The sequence below is a fragment of the Melospiza georgiana genome, chromosome 7 (assembly GCF_028018845.1).
Source record: "Melospiza georgiana isolate bMelGeo1 chromosome 7, bMelGeo1.pri, whole genome shotgun sequence".
NCBI classification, from domain to species: Eukaryota; Metazoa; Chordata; class Aves; order Passeriformes; family Passerellidae; genus Melospiza; species Melospiza georgiana.
This window is the reverse complement of record NC_080436.1, coordinates 2,138,297-2,165,586: the sequence shown is the minus strand read 5'-3', so window position 1 is coordinate 2,165,586 and position 27,290 is coordinate 2,138,297. Positions and strand designations below refer to the sequence as shown.

Here is a 27,290-nt window from a genome sequence, read left to right as displayed (position 1 = left end):
GTTTTTGGCAAACCCTGGGCCTGGGCAGGACAAGGAGAGGTGGGTCAGCTCAGGAAGCCGTTTCCAGGAGCCACAATGGGGGGAACAATGCCCCGCTCAGCAGGGACGCAGGGGACACCCGCTCCCAATGAATAGCTCCCCAAAACAACCCAAAGGGCTCAAAAGGAGCCAGGCCCGTTCGCTGCTGGGAATGCAATAAATTGTTTCAGGAAGTGGGAGTCTGTCCCGGCTAATGGAGCCCTGATTGACAGGAGGTTCTCATTACAGAGCCCATCAGGGGACAAAGTGAATTCCAATGTTATTTAAGAGGTTAAGTAGAAATAAGATGCAGGTGACAGCCCAAGGCTTGGGGCATCAGGCACTGCTCTTCCTAGGTTGAGGTTTTTTTTGTGGAGAGACTCCATAAAAATTTAGAATGACTGGGGGCAGGGGAGGTTTAGGAAGTAAATTTTGTGAAGGTTGCTTTGGGAGTTCTTGCATTAGGAGATCCTTGTTCTAAAAGTCCACCCAACGTGGATGTTACATCTGTAACCCCACCTAGGCTTGGGTCAGGTTGGGTTGGTCACAGCCCCAAGCCTGCAGGAGCTCAAGGAACATTTGGATATCACACTCAGGGATGCACAGGGTGGGATTGCTGGGGTCACTTGATGGTTCTTGTGGGTCCCTTCCAACTCAGGATATTCTCTGATAGGTTCCTGCATCTGCTTCTTTAAGGTCTGTACCCAGCTTGAGAAGCAAAATAAAAGGAAAATGCATTCCTGGCGACTCAGGCTGCCCTGTGTCCCTGACCAGGAGGCACTTCCGTGCTGCCATAGGTTACAAAGCTAAAACTAAAGGCTGTTTCTGGCTTTGTTCAGCAAAAATGAAGCAAAGAAGAGCATCCAAAGTGCAGTGTTGCTTGCACAGAGGAGAAGCTGTGATTCAAGCTGTGGCCAGAGGTTTAAAGCAGATGCTAAACCTTACAGAGTATTTATTGGTGTATTTTTCCTCTCTCTGAATTCCCAAATGACACTTGTGGATGTCACAGGGTGGGAAGCTGAGGGAGCTGCTGATTGCTGGTATTGACAGAGCCTTGCATGGTGCATGGTCAGGTACAAGGATGTAATTTAAGCACGGGGTTCACGGCTGGCTTGCGAGTGACGGCGAAACTCCCGCGTGTGACGCGTGTAATAAATCTGCTGCGGCGCAGGATTAATGTGCTCTTCAAAGTGATTATTTACCATTTGAAGTTGAGACGTGGCTGTGCACCAGGAGGAGCAAAATAGCTGAGCACAAGGCATCAGGGAAGGGTGCTCTGAGGGGAGAAGGAGAATACCTGCCTGCATTGTTTCACCAGTGCGGTCCCGGGTAACGCTAATGAAAATTGCACTTGAAATGCAGGATTGATTTGTGATGAGCTCAGCCCTAAAGAGTACATTTGTGGAATGATAACCTGATTGGTGGTGCTGCCTCTTGAAGGGCTGAGGGGGTCTAATTGGCATATAACGCACTATAAATTTATTAGCAGCCTCTGCTTCCCCATTGGTGGGCCTTCTCCTGCTAACCACCAGGAAATTACCAATTTTCAGGAGTTACTCACTCAAGTCGTGCTGTGTCTGGGTTTTACAAAGAAATCTCCATTGCTGTTCTCTCATAAATCCTGGCTCAGAGCTCCTGCAGCTGGAAGGGGTCACTTGTGCAGTGGACAGCTTGGACACCTTGTGTTGGCCACTCAGCTTGGGCCTCCTTGGCTCGTCCCGACTCGCCACAAGCCCAAGGTGCACAAAGACCATTAGGAGGAAATGAGTCTGTTTGGCAGCCCCTGGGCTGGGAGCAGAAATTACAGGTTTTTAGCAGTCCATGTCCAGGGCTTTGATGGTTCTTATTGATACATTCATCCCCAGGGCATCTGGGGCAGTAGAGGATATACCCACTGTTCGTTTTTGGATTTATTTTTTTTTTCAGGAGCACAATAGGAATATTCAGGAGCCAGTGTAATTATTTCAGTGAGTTCACTTTTAAGATTGAGTCACAAATTAGAAAATAATATTCACATGTTTCTTCTAATTGGTAACAGATTAGGGATATTTTATCTTTTTTTAAATAATTTCCAAATGTGGCCTGAAGAGGGATTTGCAGTGAGGTAGCTGGGAGAGAGAGAGCATTTAGGCACAAGGAATACTTGGGCAAGAGGCTTTAATTCCTCAATTCTGGCTTTAATTCAGCCTTTAGAACCCTGCACAGCTCTCTCTGAGTTGCTCTCCAAGGGGAACTTGCTGTCACTTTTGGCAGGTGTCCCCGGTGCAGATTTTCTTTGCTGTCCGGATTTCTGTGGGTTTCCCACTGTCAAACATCCACCTTATGGCTTGTAAATCATGAAAGCCCAAAACTTTGCAAGTGATTATTAGGCAGAGGTGCATTGGAAAAGCTTCAGCAGGACCTGAGCAGTTCCATGTCTTCTGAAAGCCACATCCATCTCTAGTCTCATCTTTTTGGGACACATTTGGGTGACCCCTGTGTTGCACAGCCCATTGTTGGAAATACACAAACAAACAAACAAAAAGAAATCATTGGGATTTCAGTTTTTTAGTCAGAGGAACCTCATGGATTTCTCTGGGTGTTAACTGCTGAGGATTCTCAAGGCTTCATCCCTTTTTATTCCAAGGAAATTCTTTGTCCACTTGGCTTTTCCAGCAGTCTTTTTTTTTAGCTAATTATGATTTATGGTTTGAGAAAAGCATCAAACACCTGCAACCCACTAAAACAGAGGTGGAGGGAAGTCCCATCACTTGCTGAACAGTGGGAATACTTTGGGATCTCTGCCTTGCCAAAAAAGGCATCATTTTCCTAAATAAAAACAGCCATTAATAAAGGAGACTGATGGAAGGATCTGATGACACCAACAATTTCTGTAGAGTCCTTGGCATCAGTGAGATGGTTCAGGTTGGATGTTAGGGAAATTTCTTCACGGACAGAGTGGTTAAGCATTGGAAGGGCTGCCCAGGGAGGTGGAGGAGCCACCATCCCTGGCAGTGTCCAAGGAATGAGCAGACACAGAAATAAGTGCCTTGGGCACCATGGTGTTTGGTTGAAGGTTGTACTCGGTCTTGGAGGTCTTTTCCAAACTTCAGGATTCTGTGGGACTTGGGATGCAAATGGGGAGACATCAGAAGGTGAGGGGAGCAGGAGGGAGAGCTCCAAGTCACTTGGGAAGAGTTGGACAGTGGAGAGGTCCCTGCAGCATCTCTGGAATGTGTATCCCAGAAATGCTGCCCACAGGGATTGTCCAGCTGCTTCCCAGCCCCTGGACCTTTCCCTCCAAGCTTGCCTGCCTCCCACTGCTGACTTGTGCAGAGCAAGCAGTTGGTTTTATTTGCTCGCTGCTCTAAATGTGTTTTTCTTCAGAGTCTGTGCTCAAATACAATGTTTATTACTTGTATTTTCTCTTTTATGTCTTACATAAATTCAGTGTAATGGTTGGAGGGTGTTCTTCTTCCCCAAATACTCCAAAGAGCATCATCTTACTGCTTCTACTGAAATTAAGATGCCATTAAAGCCCTGTGAAAGGACTTTTGTTTCTCCTTGCAAACCAAACTGTAGGAGCTCCTGTTAACAAAGGATCAAGAAACATTTCTGAAGGTCTTAGTGAGGCATTGCAATTAGACCAGTTTTTGAAATTCTGGTAAAGATTGGGTTCTCCTGGAGCCCTCAACGTGTTTTTACCATTTTGGATCAGTTGGACTCAATGATCCTAGAGGTCTTTTCCCGCCTTATTGATTCTGTGATGAAAGCCTCAAGCAAACTTTAATTTGAGACCTCTTTCTATTGCCGGCCGGGGTCTCTGCACAAATCACCAACGGGATGGGACTGCTGGGGAACGCGTCTCGAGCTCTTCATCTTCCAGCATCAGTCTCATTACATGGTTATGGCAATGGGAAGATGCCAGCAGCTCACATCCCCGGCAGCAGACAAAGAACTGCATGTTACAACTTTCTTTTAAAAGTTTTTGACCAATCACACAAAGCAAAAGCATATTGACAGTACTTCTATCCAACCACTGTAAGCACAGGTGCCTTCAGTCAAACAATGTTGCTTATTTTGAATACAATACCTGCTTGTAAGCATTAAAATACAATGCACAGATCTTCATTATTAAGCTTAGAACTTCCTAATATCTTGGTAGATAAACTTTTCTGTAGCTTAGGGAGGTATTCTAGCCAAGCAGTAGTACACAGACTGTTGTTCTATTTTTCTTACATTTCTACTTTTTGTCCTTATTTTTCTACTTTTTACATAATTTTTCTGCTGACCTATCTCATGGCTACTGCTTAACTCTAATCGCACTTTGGCTGTCTCTGAGGCCTGCCTTTTGTAGCTTTCCCAAAACCCTCCGATTTTATGGATTCCCACATCTTTCTGCTCTGCAAGTCAGCCAACCCCCTCCAAGTGTTTTTTTTCCCCCTTCCCTCATTATTTATAAGGCACTCTCAGTTCTGCTGCTCCTCCACTTCCCAGCAGGCCGAGCAGAGGAGGAGCTCCATTTCTCTTCCGTGCCGTGTTTGCCGCGGGCTGCGTTCCGGAGCCGCTCACATCAGGCACTGTTGTGGTGTCCCTGATGCTGTGTGGTGGCAGGAGCACAGCCCTGCTGCATGCCACACTGCTCAGCCATGGGGACACTCACACAGCCACCTCGCTCCATCTCCCTCCTGGCACACACTACTGAGATTTGTGCCTTGCAGTATTTGTGTGTCATTCCCCATCCGCCGCCTTGGAGAAGTGTCACCGTCATAATTTCTGGAAAAATCTCTGTGCCCAGGATTCTTCTTCTGGAAAGCTCAGAAGCCTCCGAGAAAAATGAAAACAAGAATTATCTGATTTGCTTCTCCTGTGTTTTGCTGCTTTGGACATGGTTTACCAACAGGTGGTTGTTTCATTGGTTTCTGCTGTGAATTATTTTTACTTATTGTCCAATTATGGCCAAGCTGTGTTGGACTCTGAGGAGAGAGTCATGGGTTTTTCATTATTATCTTTTAGCCTTCTGTCTGTATCCTTTCTGTATTCTTCAGTATAGTTTTATTACAGCAATCTTTAATATAATATAGATAATAAAATAATAAATTAGCCTTCTAACAACATGGAGTCAGATTCATCAATTCATCATTTCCTTCCAACATCAGGACACCCCAAAAATACAAAAGAGAAGGTAATTTCCTTTTTCTTTTTTCTTTTTTCTTTTTTTTTTTTTTTTAGTAAGTAATGGTTTCCTGAGCTCCACTTAAAACACTGCTGCATTGAGCAAGGCCTTGCTGTAGGAGAAAATTAGTGCTAACAAATTGGAGATTAATGGAATCTTCTGACCTGAGTCACTGTATATCAAATGGCAAATTGAAATTTCCAGTCTGTGTTTAGGTACTGGCACAATGCAGTTTGATTTATACACTTAAGACATCAGGTTAAGTGTGGTTACACACGAGTAATGAAATGCATTAGGTACGTGTTTCCAATTACTATTCCCTGCATATATATATATTTATTTATTACTGAAAGCAGGCAAGAAGCAAGTATACTCCTTGGTTTTAGCATTTCTGTGCAACTGTTGCAGCTTTTGGCTTTTTTAAGGTAATATTTGTGGTGTGCCCAAGTGTTGAGGTTGACTACCCAGTAAATGGAAACATTCCCAATCCTCTCAGCCTCTCCTCATAGCAGAGGTGTTCCAGACTTCTAATAGTCTTTGTGGTCTCAGGACTGTGGTGAGCTCTAAATCCTTGGAGTTTACCATTGTTAGGGTTTTCCCTCTGAAATGTCACTGGCAACGCTGTTTCAAAAAATTCTGGGGCTTTTGGGGTTAGAGGAAAAGGACAACTTGTGGCTTCTTCAAGGTTTTTATTAAATCTCTGGGGACTGTTTTCATTTCACATAATGGTACAGAACAAAGGAAAAGCCTGGATTTTTATTGAGAAAAGATTTAAACAACTGGCAGGGCTTAGAGTTGTCACCCTTAGGATCTTTATTCTCAACTTAATAAGCCTTATCTTAGTACCCACAGTATCCCCTGCTGTTGTATGTCACAGTTTGTCCTTAACTTTACACAAAGTAAACCTCAGGTGTGATATATTTTATCGAGTAAACCTTAAAAATTATTAGATGGAGTGTCTTGCAATGAAAACAGAAGTTGGCTGCAATTTTCTGTGATAAATCAGAGCCCACAATTGAAGAGTATTTATCTGAAAGGCCTGAAGCCAGTAAACCTTGATGTCTTGGCCAGGCTGGTCGTTAATGCTGGGCAGTGATAAATCCTGTGGGTGTATTAATGCTTCAAGGAGTGCTGCTGCTTACTCCATGGAGGGGTAACCCACAAGTGCTGGTTTGGAGCCCTGTGTAGGGGAATGCTGTCAGGAGAGAGGGGAAAAAGGTGGAGGAACTCCTCCAAATCCGAGTAATGATGATCCTGGTAAGTGGCAGGCAAGCCGTGATTAATTTGAGAAGCACGTTGAGCTCTGCACAAATGAGTGATCTCTGTCCCTCACACACAGCAGGGCTTTTTTTTTTTTTTTTTTCCCTGAAACACACAGCTGTGAAAGGAAAACTGAAAAATTGAATAAGAGAGTTAATGGTGGAGAAGGTCCAGAGCTGGGGGCTGCAGGAAATGAGTCCCTGACAGTGCGAGGTGCTGCTGGTGGGAAACCGCCCTCATTTCATACAATCCTGGAATGGTGAGAGCTGGAAAGGACCAAGATCATCTCCTTCTAACCTCCTGCCATGGGCAGGGACAGCTTCCAGCATCCCAGGGTGCTCAGATCCTGGCCTTGAACTCTTCCAGGGATTTGTGCCATTTGGTTAGGTTGAAATTGAAAAGGACTGAGAGTAGAAGTAACCTGAGTCTGGCATGACTTTGCAGCACTGAATTGTCTGTCTCCTGGACCAAAATCTGAAGAGTGGGTTGAACACAGTCCTCAGGCAGATAAGTTGCCCATCAGACAGCACCTAAATCATTTCCAGGCTGGGTTACCACACTGCTCACTTGGACCAGAGTCCAAGGCAAGACACGGGCTGGCTGATCCACAGCTTTCCTATGGGGCTGCCCTTCGTCCGTCAGGGATGTTTAACTTGTGAGAAGTAATAAGCTTAATAGATAGACTTTATTTAATTATTAATGATCCCTTTCTATCCTTACAGTTCATAAAACACCCTGTAGGTTGGCAAAACACTCATAATATTGATCAGGAGCCAGAGAGATATTTATTTCCTCTTTGCCCCGGCGCGCATAAATCGCGCTCCGTTCCCGAGCGGGCGGGATTTACAGTGGGCCCGTTTCTTCAAAGCTCTCAGTAATTAAGGGATAAATACCCATCGGTCTTTGTTTGCTGTCTGGAGCCCTCTTGTTTGCCAGGGACCTGGATATTCCCGGTGGGCTCGTGCCTTCCCCCTTAGCAACGCGGCGGGGCGGGGAGGCATGCGGGGCGCGGAGCCGCTCAGCTGCCCAGCGCTGCCTTTGCAATGCAGCAGAGGGGTCTTCTCCTGCAGAGAGAGAGGAAGCCCCTGTGTTTTCTCAGCACATTGTTCCCAGCCCCTCTTCCATGCCTCTCCTCCCAGTTCCTGCTTTGCTCGGGGCAGGAAGGCACTTTGGAAATTCCTTGCTGCTAGCCCCTTTCTTCTCGCCCTCTCTTCTTCTCCTCCCCACTTTTGCTGTTGCAATTAAAAGCATCATTTTAATTGCATTTAACCTTTCTCCAACATTGCAATCCTGCCCCCACCCTCAGTGTTTTCCTTTTACCCATCCCAAGCCTGCATCGCCAGTCCTGTCCAAAGCAGTGCCATTTTTTGGAATCATGTTTAATGGGGAAGCCCCGCACATGCAGCTGGTCATTAGGTGATATGTGCTCCTTGTGTGCTGGACCACGAAGCTAATGACACATCCTGGGGCTCTTCCAGGAGTTTGGGAGGTGCAGTGGCTTAGATTTACTTCATTTTCTTGGAAGAGACACATTAACCTTGTCAGCTGGCCAACAGGAGAGGAAATTTGGCAGAGCTCTTGCTGAGCTGGCCAGGTTACCACGGCGTTAAAGGGTTGTACTTCAGTGAGCAACCAGAAATGGCAACACACGGGCACAGCACCTGCACAGCCACCGTGGAGACACCACTGAGAGGCCTCCTCCCTTACAGAATTAGTTCCTGTAGCAGGAGAGAAGAAAGGATGAAAAAAAACAGGAGCTTTTCAGTGTTGTCAGAGGTGTGGAGGATAAAACTTCACTTCAAAGCGCCTGTAAGGAGCCTGCTCTCATTTCTGGTGGTGGGAAATCAATGCTGGGCCATGGTAAATACCTGCCGTCCACTGTCTTTCTAATTCAACCTTCAGAATTTGTTCCAGCTTTTTAACAAGTGGTGAGTAACTCTGGATAACGACATGACATTTTAGTCATCCTTTTAGTCATGCTTTGGGAAGAACAAGGCTGCTCTTGCTCTGGTGATTGGAATTCCGATGGCAAGTTCCCAGGCTCTCCAGCCACGTGCTGTTGCCCACTCAGGCAGTTCTGGGTCGCTGCATGAGCACCACTTCTTTTCCCACCCTGCACATTCTCTTCTTGTTTGCCTGCTGGTGTGACTCCACCAAAAATCTGTGAGGGACAAGTGGAGGTGAAGGCAGAGGTGAATGGGAGCGAGGAGGAGTCAGGATGGAGGGTGGGTACCAGCAGGATGAGGCTTCTGATGGCATTGGTAGGGTGGGAAACCCAGTGCAGCACATGATGGGGCTGGGCTGTGTGGGATGTGGGCTCCTCTAGGAGCATCTCCAGTGCAAGCCCACAGCTGGGGAACACAGGGCAGCTCCTGGAGTGAGGCTGTGCTGGAAGCAAATCTGCTTTTCCTCTTCTCTGATGCTCCCTGCTTACCCTCCCCCCTTCCAGTGCCCAGTATTTATGTTTCCACATAATAATGATGTGATGTGGCTGGCAGAGTAATTTAAATAATTGGACATTATCTTGAGAAGCAAGCACCTAATTAGATCAAAATAAACGGAGAACTGAAATTTTCATCTGTTTCTAATAACCTTTTACCTGTGTACAGTGCTGCTGCTGCAGCAGGGCTTTTGTTATTCACACCACTGTGTGTTCTTGGGGTTCACGAGTGGTGGAGGCTCCTGCAGGAGCAGAGAGCTTGGTGGCACTTGCTGGACAACATTGGTGACTCATTCCTGCTTCTGTGGGGTGTTTTGCAGTGATTTTCTGCTGTATGTGCCCCTTGTGTGAGGGGCAAGCTCCGTGAGGTTTGGAGTCTGCACCAGCAGATACAGATCAGGGTTTGAAGACAGTTATTTAGAGAGAAAAGGCTCAAAGAGCATCTGATCTTAGGGCTCTGTTGCTCATTTCTCTAAGTTTATCTAGGAGTTCATGATGTATTCGTTTTGCTGCATATGAGGAAGAGGCAGCTCAGACCTCCCCCAGTGTTTGGTGTCATTGGGACCATCAGAGCACATGAAGATGTTGTTTCTACAGCACAGCAGTTTTGATTTGCTCCTGAGACAAGGACTCCACTGCTGAAAGTTCACTGAAAGAGTCTTGGTTTGGCTTTGACAACTACAGCTGAAAGTGCCTGGTATGGAGAGGGTCCTTTAGAATTGCCAGGCTTGCAATGAAGGGAGGAAGAGAGGGCAATATTTACTAGCCTTTATTTTAGGGACTGGTTCAGTGTCTTTCTCCTGATGAGTTGCTCTCCCTCACACTTCCTCGTGCTCTTCTTCAGTTGATTTATTTAAAGGTATGTCAGTGCTGGCTGAAATGAAACACTGTGCCTCCTCTTCCTGCTTATTGCTGACCGCTCCAATAATTCATTTTTTAGCTCATTAACTAACAGGGGATGTGAGCAGTGGTCCTCCAGGGAACTGCAATGAGGTTAAGTGATCTACTGCTGACAACTCTGCTCTTGGACTGGCCTTCCTTGGGGGAAATGAAACCTCAACCAAGACAAGCTGTGGATCCCAGAAGTGAAATTGGGGCATCAGAGCAACAATTGCAGTATTTGTGTCTTGTTGTCAGGGTTTCTGAGATGAATGCGAGCGGTGGAGCACGAAAGTCCCCAGGACTTCCCATCCAAATGAAAGGGTTTGTGTCAGAGATGGAGGCAGGATGTTTGTGGACATGCTCATTGGAGAGCAGTCCCTGTGTGTTGTGACTGTCCATGAGGTGTAGTCCAGTGTGCTTTTCCTCCCACCTCTGATAAGGTTTTGTTTTCATCCCTAACATCCAAATCTTCCTCGAGCCCAGTTTGTACTGCTGAAAAGGACCTGAATCTCACTCCATACTGATGTCAGTGATGTGCTTCCCCAAACGTCTGAGGCCTCTGAAACACCTTTATTTTGATTTATAATTCCACCACAACCCTTGATGTGGCTCCAGAGGTGGAGCTGGACCTTACTGAATGAATTCATTTGGTGCCCAGCGCTGAGGCAGGTGGCAGCACATTCCCCGTCCTGTGCCATTGGCTTCTAAAGAGGTTCCTCTTCTTTCCCCAGCCTTTTGAGGCAGTAGGACAAAGCTGAGCAGGACTGGGGCATCCCTGTCTCTCTTTCTTGCATCCTTCCAGGAGCACCAGGGTTGTGCAAATGTGCAGAGCAAATGTGAAATTGGTGCTGATAGATTTGTGAACCTGCCAGCCTGAAGCTTGGAGAGCCTCTGCCTGAACTAAGCAGTTATTCTCTGTTTAGCCTCACTGTTACAGTTTAGGCTGAATGGTGATTGGAAGTGGGAGATTTGTGTCAAACAGCTTTTTTTCTCAATAGGAAGGGACTTTTTCTTGAGCCACCAGTGCTCTGATAGGAGTCAGAAGTTTCTCTCACTCCAAAGATGGTCTGGGGGAGAGGGAGTTTCATTTGCAGACCCTTCACTAAGCTAAAAAAAATATATTACTTAGATATCTGAGGAGTATTTTGCCTTTAGGGTGTATGGACATATGAAAAAAAAATTCCCAGAGCCCTGGTGTGTGTTACTGGGGGTGAACAGCACAGGTTGAATCACCTCATTTTCCAGTCTGGCACATTTTAAACATGGAGTGGATGTGTGTTGGTTATTGTCTCAATAATTTCTGTGAGTTTAAAAATCATCTGAGATCTTTGCTAACATCCTTGAAGATATTCTAGCTGGGTATTGGGAGCAGAGCTGTTGCAAGAATGCCCATTTTATTGTAGATAATTATGTGTTAGTTTATCCCTTTCGTGGCACTGGTTCTAGTTTGGCTTTTTACCTTAAAAAAATGTAATTAGAAAAACCATTAATTAAAGATTCTGATAACAGAACTCCTTTTCTTCCTCCTCTCCATCTGGAATACCTGCAGCCATACTCCATTTATCAGATCCTGCCATCAAAGGTTAATTTGCAACTGCCCAAATGGGTTGTGGAGGGGCTTTTTTTTTTTTTTGGTGTGTCTTTTAGTTTGCAGGAGCCATTCAGAGGCTTGAGGTAAAAGAAGCACTCTCTGTGCTAATTTTCTGTTTGCACTTTTGCTCTGAAGAAAAGGCCTGGCCCTGTTTGTGGGGCAAACTGTGGCCAGGGCAGGGAAGCTGTGCCTGCTTTGGGAAGCTGTGCCTGAAAGCATCCAGGCAGGTCACAGCAAGGTCACTCCACATGTCCCAGGAAATGATGCAAAACTAATCCAGATTTGCTGGTGGAAGGAGGTGTTTACATAAGTATTTAAAAACAGATTAGGGCTAACCTGACACTAGATTACTGGGAGCAGTGTAAACACGGCTGAAAGGCGTAAACAGAGCTTGGCCTTTTGTACTCCAGAGGAGAGAATCTGTCACCAGGACCCAGTTGCCTGGCTCAGGTGATGTTTGTGGTTTTCACAGGCTGAGCAGATTACCTGAGGGACCTCTAAATGGGACTTTTTTTTGTCTGGGGCTGCTGCTCTCAGATCATGTAATTGTATGGTAATTTTTGAAAGGAGGTGAGTGGAGGGCCTTGTTTGTAGTCCTTGTTCTGCTGTAACCTGATAGCACCAGAAAGCTTCTGATGGTTCTTTGATACATCAGGAGGAAAAGGTGCTTCAAAGCACTGGTTTGAATTTTGGCAAAACAAGAGGAATCATCCTTATGCCTTTGGGAGCATTACTCAGTTTGGAGGGGGACAAAGCCCCCATTTGGTTACTTCTGGTCTGGGTTACAGAAATTGGGTGCATTTTTTTTGCAGTGTGTTTTCCAGCCTTGAAGTGGAACCTTGTTGTGTCTTTGTGACCAAAGTGAGGGCTCTTGCCCTGACCTTTTGCTGGCCCAGGGCTTTTTAAGACCTCCTGGCTGTTATGATCTTCCATGCCACCCCATGGATGCTGGCACAGCATCCATCAGGGAGGATCCTGAGCACTGGAACAGCAAGGTGGACAACATAAATACTGCTAAAAATACGAGGTTTGGGTGAACTGCTCCTAAGGTTTGGCTGAACTGTTCCTGTGAGGGCTTTCTTGACATGAATTTGAAAGGGGAAACGACCTCCTTGTTGCTTGAGCACTGTGGGCTGAGAGTGACACCAGCTGAGAGTGACCTGTCCCCTCTGGCTCCCCTAGGGAAGAAAAAGAGCTCTGGATCCGCGCCAAGTACGAGCAGAAGCTCTTCCTCGCCCCTCTGCAGTGCCTGGAGCTCTCTCTGGGCCAGCACCTCCTGAGGGCCACGGCCGAGGAGGACTTGAGGACGGTGATCCTGCTGCTGGCCCACGGCACGCGCGATGAGGTCAACGAGACCTGCGGCGACGGCGACGGGCGCACGGCCCTGCACCTGGCCTGCCGCAAGGGCAACGTGGTGCTGCTGCAGCTCCTCATCTGGGTAAGGGCTCCTGCCAGGGCTGGGGCCCTTGGGAGGGTGGGCCAGGGCTGCTCCTGGAGGGGTTCACGGCCTCCTCATGTGGGCAAGGACTCGCTGCCCTCCCTCAGCAGGATGGGCCAGGGCTGCCCCTGAAGGGCTTCATGGCCTCCTCATCTGGGTAAGGGCCCTGCCAGGGCTGGCGCCCTCGGGAGGGTGGGCCAAGGCTGCTCCTGGAGGGGTTCATGGCACCATGGCCTCAGGGTGGTTCCGCCGCAGCTCCTCATATGGGTATGAAAAACGCCAATCACTTGTTTTTTTAAAATTTTAGAAGTTTAATAGTAATAAAATGGTTGTGAAAATAGTCATGCAATTAGAGCAATGATAATTTGGACAATTTGAATTAGGACAGTACGAGACAATAGAACCAAAGAGTTATGGATGTCCGGGTACAAGCACAAACCCGACAAAGGACCCACATTACCAGAGGATTAACCCTTAAAAGCAACAGCCTGTTGCATATTCATACACTTCATACATGGTGCATAAATTCCATTCAAATACAGGATTCTGTCTGGTCAGTGTCAGCTTCTTCCTCTGAATCCTGTCAGCGTCTTCAGGGCTGAGCAAGGTGGGAAGAAGTTCATTTCTTCTGATAATGGAGCAATAAATTCTCTTTCTCTGAAAGATTCAGATGTTCTGTGGCTGCTATCTTGCTGCGAGTCCTTTCTTTAAAAAAAGTATCCTACATAGCATTGTTTCTATTTTAACATCTTTTATAACCTAAAACTATATTTAACACACTACTTAAGAGAATTAATACAGCATCACTTTCTAACACAAGACATATAATAGACATTTTAATACTTGTGAAAAGCCAATCACAAAATATGCATTTTTCACATGGGTAGGGACTCGTTGCCCTCCCTCAGGATAATGGGCCAGGGCTGCTTCTGGAGGGCTTCAGGGCCCCATGGCCTCAGGATCGAGCTGCTGAAGCTCCTCATCTGGGCAAGGACTCCTGCCAGGGCTGGGCTGTGTCCCTCAGCAGGATGGGCCAGAGCTGCTCCTGGAGGGCTTCAGGGCACCATGGCCTCAGGGTGGGTGTTCCTCACTGCATGCTTTCAGAGGGTGGTAGAAAAGCACATTTCTGCCTCTCTGCTGCTTGTTGGAAAGCAAAGGAGAGCATGGGAAAGGAGGAAGGAGAGATTCTCTTAGCTTGGAGTCTGCTAGGGCAGATTTTGTCCCACACGATTTTGTCTTTCCCTCAGAAACATTTTTTCCATACATGGCTCAGCGCTGCCATGCTCTTGTTGCCAGGCTGCTCCCTCACCCTCCCTCGCCTCCAATCCCAAACCCCCTCCCCAAATTGTCACACCCCAGCTCCCAACAGCTCAGGTGCCGTTTGTGGTTTGTGATTCCCCCCTCTTGTCACCCCGCAGTACGGCGTGGACGTGATGGCGCGCGACGCCCACGGGAACACGGCGCTGGCCTACGCCCGCCAGGCCTCCAGCCAGGAGTGCATCGACGTGCTGCTGCAGTACGGCTGCCCCGACGAGCGCTTCGCCCTCATGGCCACCCCAAACCTGTCCAGGAAGAACAACAACCGCAACAACAGCGGCGGGAGGATGCCCACCATCATCTGAGGGGAACGCCTTGGCTGAGCCCGGCGGCGGCCGCAGCCTCACATTCCTCCATCGCCATCGCAGCTCCGCTCTGTGAGTCCGCTGCCTCTCCTCCTCCTCCTCCTCCCTTTTCCCTGCGTCCATCCCGAGTGCCGGCGGAGCGCGGGGGGCCCGGGAGGAGCGCGGGGGCTGCGGGCAGGCCCTGGGTTTGGGGGCCATGCCGGGCAGGCCCTGGGTTTGGGGGCCGTGCCGGGTGGCACCGGCACCGCGGGGAGAGGCGAGCCGGAGCGGAAGGAAGGAAAGAAAGAAGGAAAGAAGGCAGGAGAGACGGTGACTTTCCCTAAGTGACAGTGAAGCACATCAGAACATTTCACCTCTGCGGCGCCTGGATTTCCATTCTCTTCTCCCGAAGAGCTTGACGGCATAAATCAGAAGCAAGCACAGAGTTTGTCAGGTTTGAAGCTCCTATGATGGTATGTGTCAAATCAGTTGTAGCTAATCTGTCCGGGGAGAATACTGGCTTCATTACACTTGTATAGTTGAGTTCTTCCAGCATTACTGCTGTTTAATAGAACATGATTAGTCATCACGGAGAAAAAAGCATATTAGCTGAGGAGGTAGTTACATGGCACGCTTCGGTGATTGCTTGGATGTGATTGCAATATTCTTAGAAGCATCATATTATCTCAGACATGTTCTTTCGAGCCCTTGGAGCCCTCCTTTCTAAATTCACTGTCATAATTTAGTATCTGTTTAATTTTTCAGTCCAAAGAGAGGAAATGAGTTGCTGAGTGTTATTTGACTGCAGTCTCCTTGGTGTAAAAACAAAATGGAAAAAATAAATAAGGGTAAGCCTGAAACACAAAAAGGAATAATGAATACTGCTGTGGAAAACAACATTTCAAGTGCGTTTGGTGAAATTAATAAATGCATTAAAGGCTAATTTTTTTTTTAATTTTTTTTTAATGTTTTCAGCCAGCAGAAATAGGTTCTGTCATTTTGCCAAGGTAAATTGTGTTGAGTTTTTTGGTCACTCCTGTGATGCATTGCCTAACTTATACAGATTTTTGTATTGTGTCTCTAGATTCTATGTATTTAAAATCTATTTGAATAAAAAAAAGGACCGTAAATATACATTGATTTTTTTTTTGTACAGAAAATTACATCTCTGTTAATTTATAAACTGTAATGGATGTGAACTAAATAATGTGCAACTAGTTAGGATCTGTGGATTACAGATCATTATTGTACATTGATAATATTCCCAGCAGTGAACTCTTCTTTCCAAAGCCTGTGAGGAACAACATATCAGAAGGAGATCAGGGAAGGGAAAAAAAAAGCATTTAGGAAGGAGAAAAGAGGCTGTTCCTCAGCACTGTAAATATATTTTACTCCAGAAGTCAGGAAGCTTTCACAAGCCAAGACAAAAAGGCCCATTCTGGCTGGGGGAAGATCAGATTTGATTAAGTTCAGAATTGATAGCCTTCAGCACGGCGGGCAGGGCTGCTTTCAGCGAGAAAAATGGCTTGTGCAAGTGCCCTGGACAGTTCCTTTCAATTCCAACTTTTAACACCTGATTGGGCCATTTTGGTCTTGCATCCCAGCTTCTCCTGCCTCCCACTAGCAGCATTCTGGCGTGGGGAAGCAGAGGTTTTGGCAGGCAGAAAAGTGATTTTTTTTGTTGTTGTTGTTTTTCTTTTTTCTTTAGAAGTGGTTTATGGCAATGTGGGCATGGGGGCATGGTTTATCATGGGGAAAGCTGAAAACTCAACTGAATTGGATGGCAAAGGAGCAATTATGTGAAGGCAGGGAGGTGCACACAGCAGAGTATTTTGCAGATCTACCTGCTCCTGTGCATTTCCCAAGCCTTTGGTGGTGCTCTTCCTTGGGGCTCTGGGTTTCACTCAGCACACAAATGGGAGGAGCAGTTGCTGAATAAACTGAATGTGGACAAAATGCAAAGGAGGAAATGCCACGTGGTTATCTTAAGGAAAACCAAAAAAAAAAAAGAAAAATTATGGATTTGACGCAAAATTGTGGCTGAAAAACGAGCCTTGAGGTGGAAGCACAGGGATATTGACCAGCTTCTCCTCTTTGGTGGTGTTGTCCTTTTGTACTTTGTTGTATTCTAGACCTTTGAGTATCTTGGGGGGGGAATCTTTCTCCAGCCAGCCAAGGCTGACTGCACCAGACACAGCTGATTCCCTTCCCCCTGGGATACTTCTAAATATTTGAAATTTTTTTTTATTTTTAATTCAGAAAAGGTGTCTGTCTGAACTGCCATTTCTCCACCATTCCTGACATTTGGTACTTGGAGGTGGTCCCTCAGGGAGGGGACAGCCCAGCTGATGTGGGATGCTGCGAAACCCCCTCTGTGTGCTGGTGCTCAGGAGCTTTGCCACAGCAGGGATTCGGGAATGGCAATCCCAGAGGTGCTAGAGCTCCCCCCAGGAGCGTCCAGGGCATTTGTATCCCAAAAACCAAGTCCAGTGTTTCCAACCCAGGGTTCAAAGTGCACATTCCTTTTCAGAGCTGGGTTTTTTTTTCCTTAATTGAGATGATTTTCTGTACATTGTTTAATGCTCTCTTTGGGCCACCTTCCTCTGACAAGGCTGAGGGTGATGTTTGAGAAACAAGGGCAACCAGGCAGATTGCAGAAGGACAAATTTCAGGGTCCTTTCCTAAAAATCTTCTGAGGCCAACCCTTGAAAAAACACAGAATATTTTTAGGAGAGGAAATTCCAGTCTATTACAGGAAAAATTATGCATCCAGGCAAGCGAAGTGCTGCTTTAATTAAGTGGTAGCGTGGTTGCTTTTAACCTAAATGTAGTTTTCCCCTAAGTGTTGGCATAACTGTGTTGAAGCAGTGTGGACTGGGGGTCTGTGGGGAGAATTCCCAGCCCTGCAGGTGGCAGAGCTCCCTTGGAAGGTCAGGAGATGCCAGAATATCCTGAGCTGGAAGGGACCTGCTGGATCCTGGTGGGGCTTGTCTTGGAGAGCTCCCAGGCTTGTCAGGGGATGTGTTTGCACTTTGCAGAGGCTGCTCCTGGAGCCATCCAGGTGCAGAATCAGGCAAGGCCCCCTGGCACTTGGAGATCCCACAGGAATCGTGGTTCCTGATGCTTTCACTCCATTCTCCACCCCTTTGCCACTCCTTGGCTCGTGTTTAGCCACTCTTGTTGCTTGTTTGGAGCCCTCACACCCTTGGAGCGTGTTGGGAACAAAACAAGCCCTAGCTGTGACCCAGTCCATGAGAAATCCCAGCAGACACCCAGCAGCCAGAGCTGTTTTCTCTGGAGGCTGTGGCAGTGGTTGGCATTGCACCCCCAAACCCTTCCCTTCATCCCAGATACCTTCAAATCCCCCTTCCTCTGCACTTTATCCATGACTAAAACACTAGGAGCAGCTCAGCCGCTGGTGTTTCCATATTTCCTCCTCCCTTTGGCTAATTGCTGTGGAATTCAGTTGGATGTGTCACAGCTGAGCCTGGATATTGCCAGGACAGTTCCCTTCTTTCTCCTTGCTCTTCATGAAGGAAAAAGACCCAGTCATGGGAAAGTTCTGCCCTGAATGCAGAGATTTGGCCAAGGGCTCCCATTGCCAGATTTCCAATTTTGGTGGTTAAAAAAAGGAGCGGGGAAAAGAAAGGAAAGCTTGGAGAACCTTGGTGCTGCTGGGAAAGCCGGGTGAGCTCCTGGAAGGTGGAGAGGGCTTTGAAGCATTTGGGTGCAGTGTAAAATAACTGTGTAAACATTGTTTAATTCACTGTCTTGTCCCCCTTCCCTTAAATTATGTGTGTTAGTGCAAGAAGAAGCTTTAGCTGCACTTGGAGATTTGCCTGGGCCAGAGAAGGCAGAGTCATGTGGGGAGAGGAGCGGAGGTGGGAGCGCAGGTCCGGGTGTGGAAGCGATCTCCGGCACTGTAATGTAGAAAAATTAGAGTCTATGGGGTTGGAATAGCTTCAGCTTTTATATTTGTACGGAGATCGGGAGAAATGAAGTAATTTGTAGTTTCTAGTTCAGAGTAGTGGTAGTGGAGACAAGCACAGATTTCACAAGGGGGTCCCCAAGGGGCCCTTCCCAAACGTCTCGGGGAGCCGCCTTTGCACCTTAACAGGGATGGTTTGTGGGGTTTGTTGTTGGTGAAATGGTCATTTCATGTTTGGTTACGTGGTTCTTGTCCGAGGGGGGACTCGAGGGCAGCGTTGGGGACCAAACTTTGGGGCAGCTTGGCTGGAGAGGAGACAACTTCCCCCTCCTCATCTCACTGTCAGGCATCTTCCTTCCCCCTCTGGGGGCTGCTGCAGCAGTCCTGTCCTTAGGTGGGATCTCTGCCTGTGGACCCTCAGTTCCACACCTTCCATTCTGGATGGTTTGTGGGTAACATTTACTGCACAGAAAAGCCAGGTTTGGATCTTCTTGTGTTTGCTGCACAAGAGGGAAAAAACCCAAAACTGATCCGGAGTAAAGTTCTTGTCAAGGCAAAAAAGAAACACTGAACTACCCCAAATCAAGAGGTTCTGCAGTGAGTTTTGAGTTCTAAGCTACCAAAAAAAAAGGAAGGTTGGTTTGAATGGTTTTATTGGAAAATAATAATAGAGGTCGTAGAGCAAAACATCCAGAGCTGTAGATGGGTGGATTTGTTGGTTTAGGATATTTGTAGGTTTTGCTTTGTTGTTTAGCATGGGCCAGTTTTTACAGTAAATATTGGGACAGTTTACCTTGACTTGACTGAGTCTGTCCCACATTTTAAAGGGAGGTTTGAGGGCTTTTGGCCAGGATTGTCAGGAGCTGTGAATAGTTCACGTTTAGAGAGGGGAATTGCATGATTTCTGAAAAGTAAAAGGTCAGTCTGGGGTTTTTTTTAGGGCCATCTTCAGCCGCAAATTGCCAAGCATGTTTCTGGCCCCATGTTTCATTTCAGGGTGACAGCAAGATGTGGGTGAATGAACTCCCATCGTTTCCTACCATGTTCAGGGGGGAGGATTTTGCTTGTGGGTGGATAAAATAAAGCTGTCTTTGTGCATTTCAGCAGTTTTAACCTCTTCATCTCCCTGTGCCTGCCTGCACCCCAATCCCCTGTGGCACATTGGGTTCTGTGGGCAGGCAGAGCCTCAGCTTCCCTTCAGCCATGGATTTTCTGGATGTGGTTTATTTTAGCTTCCAGTGCTAGGGCCTGGCTGTTTTGCAGTGCTTCAGAGCTGCTCATTGTTCCATCTGTGTGTTGTGTACAGGATGTGAGGGGGGTGGGTGGGGGGCACCTCAGAGGTCTCATGGCATGCCTTGGGGACGGTGGCACCTTGCTTGCTGGCACTGAATGCGCCCTGCTCCTCCCCTCTTCCCAGAACTGATCCATGTGGGGTTTTTGTACTCCTGAAGTAGCTGAAAACACTTCCCTGGTGTTCAGGAATTGCAGGGCACGAGGAGGAAAACCCCTCACAGAGAGAGCTTGCCCACATCTCCTCCGTGCCCCAAAGCCCAGACTCCTCCTGCAGGGCCCAAGAAGGGTTTTGGTGCTGAATGTGGGGGTTTGGCATCTGCATCCCAAATGTAGGGGTTGAGCTGAGTTGAACCGGCGGGTGAGGTGCAGCCAGGGTGTCCTGAGCCCTCAGGTGTCACCTGGAGGTCACTTTGCACTTGCTGTGTGTGTGCTGGTGCCACAGTGCTGTCAGGGACTGTGGGAATGCCCTGATCACCACCAGGAGCTGGAGCCAGCCTCTGGATGGGAGTTTATCCCAGCTGGAGTCAGAGCAGTCACTGCCTGGAGGGATGGGGAGGTGCAGGGAGATGAGCTCCAGGCTTGCTGCAGCCTCAGGGGTTTTCCAACAATCCAATTCCTTCAGGCATTCCTTCCTCAGCTTGAGAAAGCCTTGAGCTTGGCCTGCAGGGCTGGAGGGGAGACACCCTCCCTCTGACCAGCCCTAGGGGTGGGAAACTCCAGGGAAGGAGATCCTGAAGGTAGAGGGGACAGAGTCTGACGTTTCAGAGGCTCTTTTAAATACCAGTTTGCTTGAGACCCATCTTTCTGGCTGAACCTGGCTGTGGGACCAGTGAGCTGTCAGGGATGGAGCAGCCCTTGGGGTCCTGCTGCCTTGTGGGGCTGTTGGGGAGGTGTTTCCAAGGGAGATGTTCTAAGAGCTGTCTCCAGCTCCTCATCCCTCCCTCCAGCTGTCCTTGGCCACGACTGGCTCCAGAATTTTGCAGTGGGGGTGTCACAAACCTGGGGTGCTGCAGGCTGGGAGGAGCTGAGCCGGCCGGCTGTGCTTTCTTGTCCTTCCACAGGGAGAGGGCAGGAAGGAGCTGTGGGGAAAAATTAGAGGATCTTGGAAACAATGGGAGGATCTTGCCTTTCCCACTCCCTCAATTCCTTGGAAGTGCTGTTGAAATCCCTCTCCAGAGCTTTTTCCTGAGGCAAGCAGGGGCTCAGCTGGATTCTCCGTGGAATCTGCTGAGGAGAAGAGGATGTGCCCATCCTCTACCAGTCCCAGGTGTCCCTCTTGCTGTGTCGCTGTCAGGAGCCCCTTTCACTGGTGGCTGCACGTGGGTGCACAGGCTGAGGGGGGTTTGGGGCAGGAGTGTCCCCCAAAGCACCAGGGACTCCTTTGGTGATGTTCCTGACTCTTGGAACAGCCAAGAGCTCGGATCTGCAGCTCCTGCTGCCTTAAAACCCCTGGGCTTCAGCAGGAGTTGAGCAACTCCCAGAAGCTTGGCCCAGCCCTGAGCAGCAGATTTTGTGTTCAGCCCCCAAATCCTCCAGGTCCTTCTGCTTTGTGGTGTTTGTCTGTGCAGCTGAGCAGGGAGGGAGCCCAGGTGAGCAGGGAACGCCTGCCTGGGGCAGAGGCAGGAGGTACCCAGCACATGGCAGGCTTCGTAGCAAGGTTTGGGTTGTTGGGGTTTGGGTTTATTTTTGTTTGTTTTCTGTTTCTGTAAATAATAATGTATAAATGATGATGAGACAGTGTGGAAATTCTAAAAAAAAAAAAAGAAAAAAAGGCAAAAAAAAAAAAGGTCTTTTGTTGTTGTTTTTATATTACCTCATCCAGCAAGTTTGTTTTACAATGACTCAATGATGCTTTATTTATATTGTTTGTACTGTAATTAAACCAATTGACAAACATTTCACTTTGCTTGTTGTTTCCTATTATTTGGGTTTGATTAAGTATGCCAGTTTGTATTATGTTCCCCCTTCCTCTCTCTCTCCCTCTCTCTCTCTACACGTCGAGATTTTTTGTGTCAGCTGTACAGTATTCTGAATAATTAAAAATAAAAATAAAAATTAAAAAAAAAAAGGAACAAAAAAGCTGTAAAGTACTGCAGAGAGAGGCTGCTATATTGTATAGGTCTCTTTCTAATAAAGACAAGAAAACTTGTTGGTTGCAGCTTGTTCTTTGCCTGAGTCTTCGTGGTTCCACTGCTTCCTTTTCCAGCTCCTGTCACTCTTTGCCAGCCATAAAGATGAGGGATGGTCCAGGAGCTGGGATGGCAGAGGAGCCAGTAATGGTGCAAATTGATAAATTAAAAAGCAATAAGTCAGCCAGGCCATCATGGGTGTGTATCTAAGAGTGCACGTGGAGTGAGTGACAGATCTGCCAGCCAAAAATATGGGAGCTTCCATTAAAAACAGCTCTTCTCCCCCAGGAAGGGAGCTCTAAGTGTTGCACCTTGGCTTTAAGGCTCTCTGGAGGGGATCCAAGGAATTAGGCTGGGAATGGTTACATCTGTATCTGCTAAATTGCTCCAAATGATCATTTAAAGTAAGAATAATGAAACATCTCTGAGGTCAGCATGTGGCACGGCCTAATCCCTGCTTTGGAGGGAAATGGTGGCTCTCCACGAGGCTTCTCTGAAGCAGCTCAAATCCCTGAGCAATGGGCAGGTAATTGGCATTTATTTACAGCTTTAGAGGTCTTGTCCTGAGTACAGCCCCAGGAGAAATCAGGAATCTGAGCAGGCTCAGGGAGAAGCCAAGCAGGAGGTGATGGAGAGGGAAGCAGGAGGTGATGGAGAGTTGGAAGCAGGAGGTGATGGAGAGTTGGAAGCAGGAGGTGATGGAGAGTTGGAAGAAGGAGGTGATGGAGAGGGAAGAAGGAGGTGATGGAGAGGGAAGCAGGAGGTGATGGAGAGTTGGAAGCAGGAGGTGATGGAGAGTTGGAAGCAGGAGGTGATGGAGAGTTGGAAGAAGGAGGTGATGGAGAGGGAAGAAGGAGGTGATGGAGAGTTGGAAGCAGGAGGTGATGGAGAGTTGGAAGCAGGAGGTGATGAAGTTTCCACCAGGGTGGACTGGGAACCCACTGGAAGGCTCCCTGCAGGAAAAAAAATTAAATAAAATTAGGAGAGCTGTGTGGTCCTTGGAGAGCAGCAGGCCAGATTCCATAGAAGTGCATGGAAAGGGGGGAAGTGATGATTTAAGGATGATTTAAACCACCCTGGAGTGAAGAATGAAATGAGACATTTAGGATCTACAAGGGCACCACAGAGACAGAACCAGTGCTGTGGTTTGCCCAGTCTGTGCTGGTCTCACGGAGAAATCAGGGGTGCTCAGAGATGAGGAAAAGTGGGGGATTTCCCTCAAAAAGAGGGAGAAGCAGCAGATTGGGGTTGGATTTTCCCAACCTTGCAGTCCTGGTGACCTCAAAGCCACCCAGGAGGGACAAGATGCCCCAGAGGGCACCAGTGCAGATCCTGCTCCAGAGAAAACCTGGCCAGGGCTGGAGAGGTGAAATTGTGTCCTCATGGTCTGAGTGGGGCTGCCACAGCCTGGGATTGGGGTTTGGGATTTCTCCTCTCAGCCTGCTGTGCCCTGACCTCAATCTGTCATTGCCCCTCCAGCCTCCCAGCCCTCCTGTCCCACTAGGATTGGGGGAACTTTGCTGTTTCCTTCCCTGCTCTTCCTCTCCAAGTGCTCCAGGGAGGCTCCAGCAGCACTGTGAGGGATGAGAAGCTGCAGGGCTGCTCATGGATGTTCCTTTTCCCCCTTTTTTGGGCTCACATGGCTGGTTTGCCAGGCAGCAGCCGCTCCCCTTTGTTCCTGCGAGGTTTCCCCACCCTGCTGAACCCCCAGCGCCCAGGCAGGAGGTGCTGCTTTGTGCTCTCCCCTCCTGGATTTGAAATGTGAACTCTCAGCCTGGCAGAACTCTGTTTGGCTTCCCCCTGGGTGTAAAGCTGTAGTAGAGCTCCTTTTTTTGGGAGCCATCCGTCCCTCCCCTCCTTTGCTCTCCTGAAGGGATGTGGGTTTTGATTTCGTGATGGGCACGGCTGGCTGCTCTCTCTCCCTCACAACCCTCCTAAGATCTGGCTTCTCCTGCAAGATGCAGGTGCTCAGGGATGCTGGAGCACATTTAAGGATGCCTTTTATGCCCACCTTCCTCACCTTACCCCCAGCCCACCCCTGTGTACCCCTGGAACGCTCCCAGCTGGTGGCATTCACTGATGCCTGGGGAAAAAAGGAAAATAATCCTACAGCAAAGCAACGGGGGGCAGGAGGAGGTTGGGAAGGAAAACTCTTGATTCCCATAATGGGAGTGGGGGAAACATCCCCTTTTTTTGCTTTTTTTTTTTTTTTAAGAGAAAAAGTAATTCCTAAAGAGCCCAGACTGATGCTTTCCCATCAGGGCCTTGCTGTGCATTTCCACCCTCGCCTCCATAGGATTCACCCTGGTGGCACCAGCTCAGGGAAGCTCCTCCACGGCCCAGAAGATTCTCACTCTGCAGGCACCACAGCCAGGACATTCCCTGGGCACTCCTGCTGGCTTTTATTTGGTTTTTCAATACAAATCCAAACTGGTCTGGGTGTGTATTGTAAAATCAGTGGGTTCCTGATTTCTGGTGAGGGGAGCGATGGGATGAGGACATTTTTTCCTGCATGGACTCTTCCAGTGAGTTCCCAGTCTGGCATGGTGGAAACCCATCACCTCCTGCTTCCCTCTCCATCACCTCCTGCTTGGCTTCTCCTTGAGCCTGCTCAGAATTCCTGATTTCTGGTGAGGGGTTGAGCACAGGAAGCTCAGAGCTGGTGGGATGGGGCTGAGTGTCCTGACCACCAGCTTTGTTTTCCAGAAGAGACCCAGATCCTTCTGGTTTTTAAACAAAAACATTTTATGCTCCGTGGAGTTCAGCTAGGAGTGACCTTAAAGAGCCAGGTCTTTATTTCTCCACCAGTGGCCAAAAGCCAGAGCTGGAGGTGTCTGAAATCTGATTTTGTGGGGGTTTCCCTGTGGATTTCCAGCCTGGGACTTGAAAATGCAGGGACTTCCGAGTCACCAGTTTCCAGTGAGTTAGTAACCTCAGTGGACTTTTCTTCCATCAGTTTCTCAGTCCTCAGTGGGTTTCATCTCTCCCATCAGTTTGGCTGATGTCAGAACCCCTGGAAAGCTCTGAGCACCCACAGCATCCACATCCCGGCCATGGGATGGGTCGGCTTGGCTTGGAAGGGACCTGGAAGTTCCTCTGGTTGCCACCTCCCACTGGAATTTGGTGTCACCCTGGCTGGGAGGAGAAGCCCAGCTGAAACTGGAGCTCTTCTGAGGCCTGGTTTTGAGCTCATCCCTTTCCCCTCTGTTTCTGGGATGGATCTCAGGCAGAAATTTCGCTTTTTCCACATGAAGCCTCACAATTCCCACCCAGGTGACTTTGCAGAACCATTTAGGCTGGGAAAAACCTTTCAGGTTTGGCCCAAATCCAGCCCTAAAGGAGAGCACAGCCTGCAGGGGTGACCAGGAGGGAAACGTGGCCGTTCCTGGTGGAACACTCCAAGTGCAGAGGGAAAAGCAGTCATTGATCTCTCCGAATGCCCAGTAAAGCCTTTAATTGCCCAATAAATGCGCGGGCAGTGACCATTTGAAGCCCAGCGCCAGCAATTAGCACTTATTTATTATTGCACTTATTTATTTGTGCCCCGCCCGCACCGATCTCCCGGCTCCAGATGGGATTGTTTGGAGATTCCCTGGGTTCAGGGGGAGGATGAGGAGCTCTGGAGCGGTGATGCTGTGAAAAACGCCAATCACTTGTTTTTAAAATTTTAAAAGTTTAATAGTAATAAAATGGTTATAAAAATAGCAATATAATTAGAGTAATAATAATTTGGACAATTTGGATTAGGACAATATGAGACAATAAAAACAAAGACTTATGGATGGTCTGGGTACCTTTTCTGGGCAAAATAAGCCCGAAAAAGGACCCACATTAACAGAGGATTAACCCTTAAAAGCAACAGCCTGTTGTATATTCATACACCTCATACATGGTGCATAAATTCCATTCAAACACAGGATTCTGTCTGGGCAGTGTCAGCTTCTTCCTCTGAATCCTGACAGCATCTTCAGGGCTGAGTGAGGTGGGAAGAAGTTCATTTCTTCTGATAATGGAGCAATAAATTCTCTTTCTCTGAAAGATTCAGGTGTCCTGTGGCTGCTATCTTGGTGAGAGTCCTCTCTTTAGAAAAAAAATAAGTATCCTACATAGCATCGTTTCTATTTTAACATTTTGTTATAACCTAAAACTATATTTAACACACTACTTAAGAGAATTAATACAGCATCACTTTCTAACACAACACAAATAATATTCATTTGAATATTTGCCAAAAGCCAATCATAAAATACACATTTTTCACTCTGCCGTTCCACGGGAGTTTTGCTGCTGCTCAGGGATTGACCTTGGGCTTCCAGGGAATGCACAAAAATCCCCGGAGCTGGCTCCAGCCTGTCAGGAATTGGTGCTGCTCCCACCGAGGGCTCCTTGCTCAGCTGAAGAGAATCTGCAGTAAAAAATCCTCGTTTGTTGCTGATTTGGTGCAGAGCAAGTGACCGATGGAGGATGAGTGTGAATCCAAGGCCGGGAATGTGGATCTCAGGAGGGAAAGGCTGGGATCTGCAGCAGCCTCGAGATGCCAGGGCCAGGGGAAGGAGGAGGAGGAGAGAAGAGCTCCCTGCCTGCTTCCCAAACGTGGAATGTGAGAAATAGCTGCTCACTCCTCGTGGTTCAGGAAGGTCTGTTAAACCTTATCAAAAATACAACAGAAGACTGAATAAAGAAAAAAGGTTACGGTGCAGGGAGCAAAAGATTTTCCCACCATGTGCTCAGCCCCCTCACAATGGAGGTTTTACCCTTTTTAACCCTTCAAGCCCTCCCAAAGTCCTGTCCATCAGTCCCTTCTTTGCTGTCCAGTGGTGGAAATCTCTCCCCCAAATCCTGACTGGAGCTCAGGTGTTCCACAGTGACAAGCCAGTCCCAGCCCCAGCTGTCCCTTGATAACCACACGAGGGGGTACAACATAACTATAAATCTATAAAACTTTTCTTAACCTGCTTGCATGATATTTGTCCATTAATGGTGAGAGTCAGTCGTGGCATTCCTCATCTATCACACCAGAACACCTCGCCCTGCAGTGCTGCCAGCTCTGGATGGATCCCGGACTGGAAATTCCAGCTCAGCTTTGGGGCAGCCCGAGCAGGCTGGAGATGCCTTGGAGGGACATGAACCCAGGAAATTCCTCTGGCTGTCCTGGGTGGCTCCAGCCCCTGCCAGGGGCTCAGAGACCTTGGCACAGAGCCCAGGACACCTGTGCCTTTGATTTTGACCCATGGAGCAAATTACCACCTTTATATGAGGAATTACAAGCCATGAAAGTTTAGGTAGAATGATAGTTAGCTTGTCACAGGGTGGAAAAATAGAATTTTGGGGTTTTAGAATGGGGGTTCAGAGGCCAAGATGGAGGAATTTGGGTGTGCCTTGTCCTCCTCATTCTTCTTGGCCTCCATCTTCTGCTGTGATGGTGGCACTTTTAGATTGGTTTAGGGTAGAAGCTCACTGTCTAACGTAGATGATAGGCATTGGAAAGTAACTGTAAATATTGTGCACGTAGTTGCTTTTAGTATAAAAAGATAACACCGCCCCAAGGGTGGGCA

At 47.9% G+C, this 27,290-nt stretch overlaps 1 protein-coding gene across 11 annotated transcripts in view; it reads left to right on the top strand.

The window, feature by feature from the left end:
• The window catches only part of AGAP1 (ArfGAP with GTPase domain, ankyrin repeat and PH domain 1), a 335,199-nt gene extending 313,435 nt beyond the window's left edge, over positions 1-21,764 (top strand). For all 11 annotated transcript variants that reach the window (XM_058028448.1, XM_058028445.1, XM_058028440.1 and 8 more), the window contains 2 exons: positions 12,529-12,784; positions 14,203-21,764. In XM_058028448.1, coding sequence (XP_057884431.1) covers positions 12,529-12,784; positions 14,203-14,406 — 460 coding nt within the window. In that variant the 3' untranslated portion in view covers positions 14,407-21,764. The remainder of the gene's footprint in view (positions 1-12,528; positions 12,785-14,202) is intronic.
• Positions 21,765-27,290: the final 5,526 nt, after the last annotated feature.